The sequence below is a fragment of the Lactuca serriola genome, chromosome 2, assembly GCF_051521515.1.
Source record: "Lactuca serriola cultivar US96UC23 chromosome 2, Lser_US96UC23_V15, whole genome shotgun sequence".
Classification (NCBI taxonomy): Eukaryota; Viridiplantae; Streptophyta; class Magnoliopsida; order Asterales; family Asteraceae; genus Lactuca; species Lactuca serriola.
In genome coordinates, this window is record NC_136409.1 from 211305503 (window position 1) to 211307509 (window position 2007).

Sequence of the window (2007 nt, forward strand, 5' to 3'; positions counted from 1 at the left end):
GATCGACTTGGTCTTCGATGTGGATGATGCTAATTTCAAACATTTCAAGATTTAATGAAACGAGATCAATCAATTTGTGTTGCCCTTGATGATAGGCAAAGAAGTATTATTAAGAATGAGTGTCAAATTCGATTAAGTGCTTCAATCGATGCTGCGAGATATATTTAAAATGTGCATTACTTTTTTTGGTCACAATGAGTATGAAATGTCGATTTATAAATGAAACTTGTTGGAAATTTTAGGCGTGATACAAAATCGTGGGGAGTCTATCTGAAAGGCTACGTTACAAAATGCTCTCCAAAATCAGAAGGTGGCTCCAAGTATTCAGAAAGAAATTGTTCAGAATTACTAAAGTGACAAACCTCAAAAGAAACAAATTAAATGGCAGTACTTATGCAATACGTTACACATGGAATTGTTAAAGAAAGATTTGTAGGTCTTGTTGATTTGTATGAGAAGACTTCGTTATCTCTTAAATCTGCCATTGAGACTTCATTAACGTACAAATCTATAGTCAAAGGAATACTACAAACTATACAAAACCATCATCTGGATTAATCTTATGATTAAGATTTGCCATGCATAATATACGGAAATTAAAACAATGAAAACGAACAACGATGAACAAAAGTCGAATCCTTCAATAACTATTCATGTTCAAAGCACAAAATTCAAAGAAAAAACACTACACCACCAAAACATAAATTGCATATATAATCCCCGGAAGGTAGCCCAATATCGTCAGCAATAAACAAATCCAGAACTCGATCTGCATATTCAACAATTAAACTCCATTTAATATCAAAGCATCATCATCATCGTTTAATTTTTAGATTCTTCTGTAAAACATTCGAAATTCTGAGATGATCGGTAAACAAACTCATAAGATGTTAACATGTAAGGCGAGATCTTGAGCCTCCGATTATGGTGAAATACAATAATTTGGAGACACGAATCATCTCAGAAATTGGAAAATGGAAATTGGAGATTGGAGATGAAAACAAGAGTAATAATTAAGATCACTTACACCACAACCATATCGAAGAAAAACGCCAATAGGAGGCAAGATGATGGCGAGTATAATCTCTACAAACGTTTCAGCCCCCATTTCTTTAATTTGTGATTGATCCTGTTTTTTTATTTTTTGAATTTTGCAGGGAAGCGAAACGAGAGAGATGGAGGGAGGGAGACAGAAATGTAGGTTTTTGAGTTAGATCCAACGGATTTGAAAAAATCAAACAAGTGTGTGTTAGAAACGAAAACAAACTCTTCAATACGTGTCAGCTAAGAATGTTATGAGGTTGCCACGTGGATCACAGTTGTTTTACACGTGGACTTTCACGGGACAGTTGGACATCCTCCGTTTGACCCGCTCGGACGGACATTCGTTGTCGTTGTCTTACGTTCTTTAACAAGAGATTTACAATTTTGTTTTGAGTAAGTTACAAGAATGGTCCCTATGGTTTAGGTTAATTTGCACGTTTGATCCCTAACTTATTTTTTTTAACTCGGAAGGTCTCTATAGTTTGTTTTTGTTACACGTTTGGTCCCTTTCTTACCTAAAAGACTATTTTGCCATTGATTTTAAATTTATTTAAATAAACACACCCCCAACTCCATTCCCCTCACCTTACCTTACCTATCTCACTATTTTTCTCTATTTAAATAATAGTCTTTTTAGGTAAAGATAGAGACCAAGCGCGTAACAAAAACAAATAGTATGGACCAAACGCGTAACAAAAACAAACAGTAAGAACTTTCCGAGTTAAAAAAAAATAGTTAGGGACCAAACGCTTAAATTACCCCAAACCATAGAGACCGTTCATGTAATCTACTCTTTTGTTTTACATCGTTAAGTAAAAATTTGATTGATTTGATTTTTTTCTTAAAAATTAAGTCTGACAATTGGGTTGGGTTTGGATTGACGGATCTGAATACATTGATCAAATCCAACCCATAAAATATATGGGTTGGCGGATTGAAAACTTCAATACGACCCATATAATC

The 2007-nt window shown here is 34.3% G+C and overlaps 1 protein-coding gene across 1 annotated transcript; it reads right to left on the minus strand.

The window, feature by feature from the left end:
- Nucleotides 1-634: 634 nt before the first annotated feature.
- Nucleotides 635-1215, minus strand: LOC145090775 (Low temperature and salt responsive protein family). The gene is made up of 2 exons (XM_079028850.1): nucleotides 1028-1215; nucleotides 635-769 (listed from the first exon to the last, which is right to left on the minus strand). Exons 1-2 carry the CDS (start codon nucleotides 1106-1108, stop codon nucleotides 686-688), a joined length of 165 nt encoding a protein of 54 aa, XP_078884976.1. The 5' UTR covers nucleotides 1109-1215; the 3' UTR covers nucleotides 635-685.
- Between the last annotated feature and the right edge of the window lie 792 nt (nucleotides 1216-2007).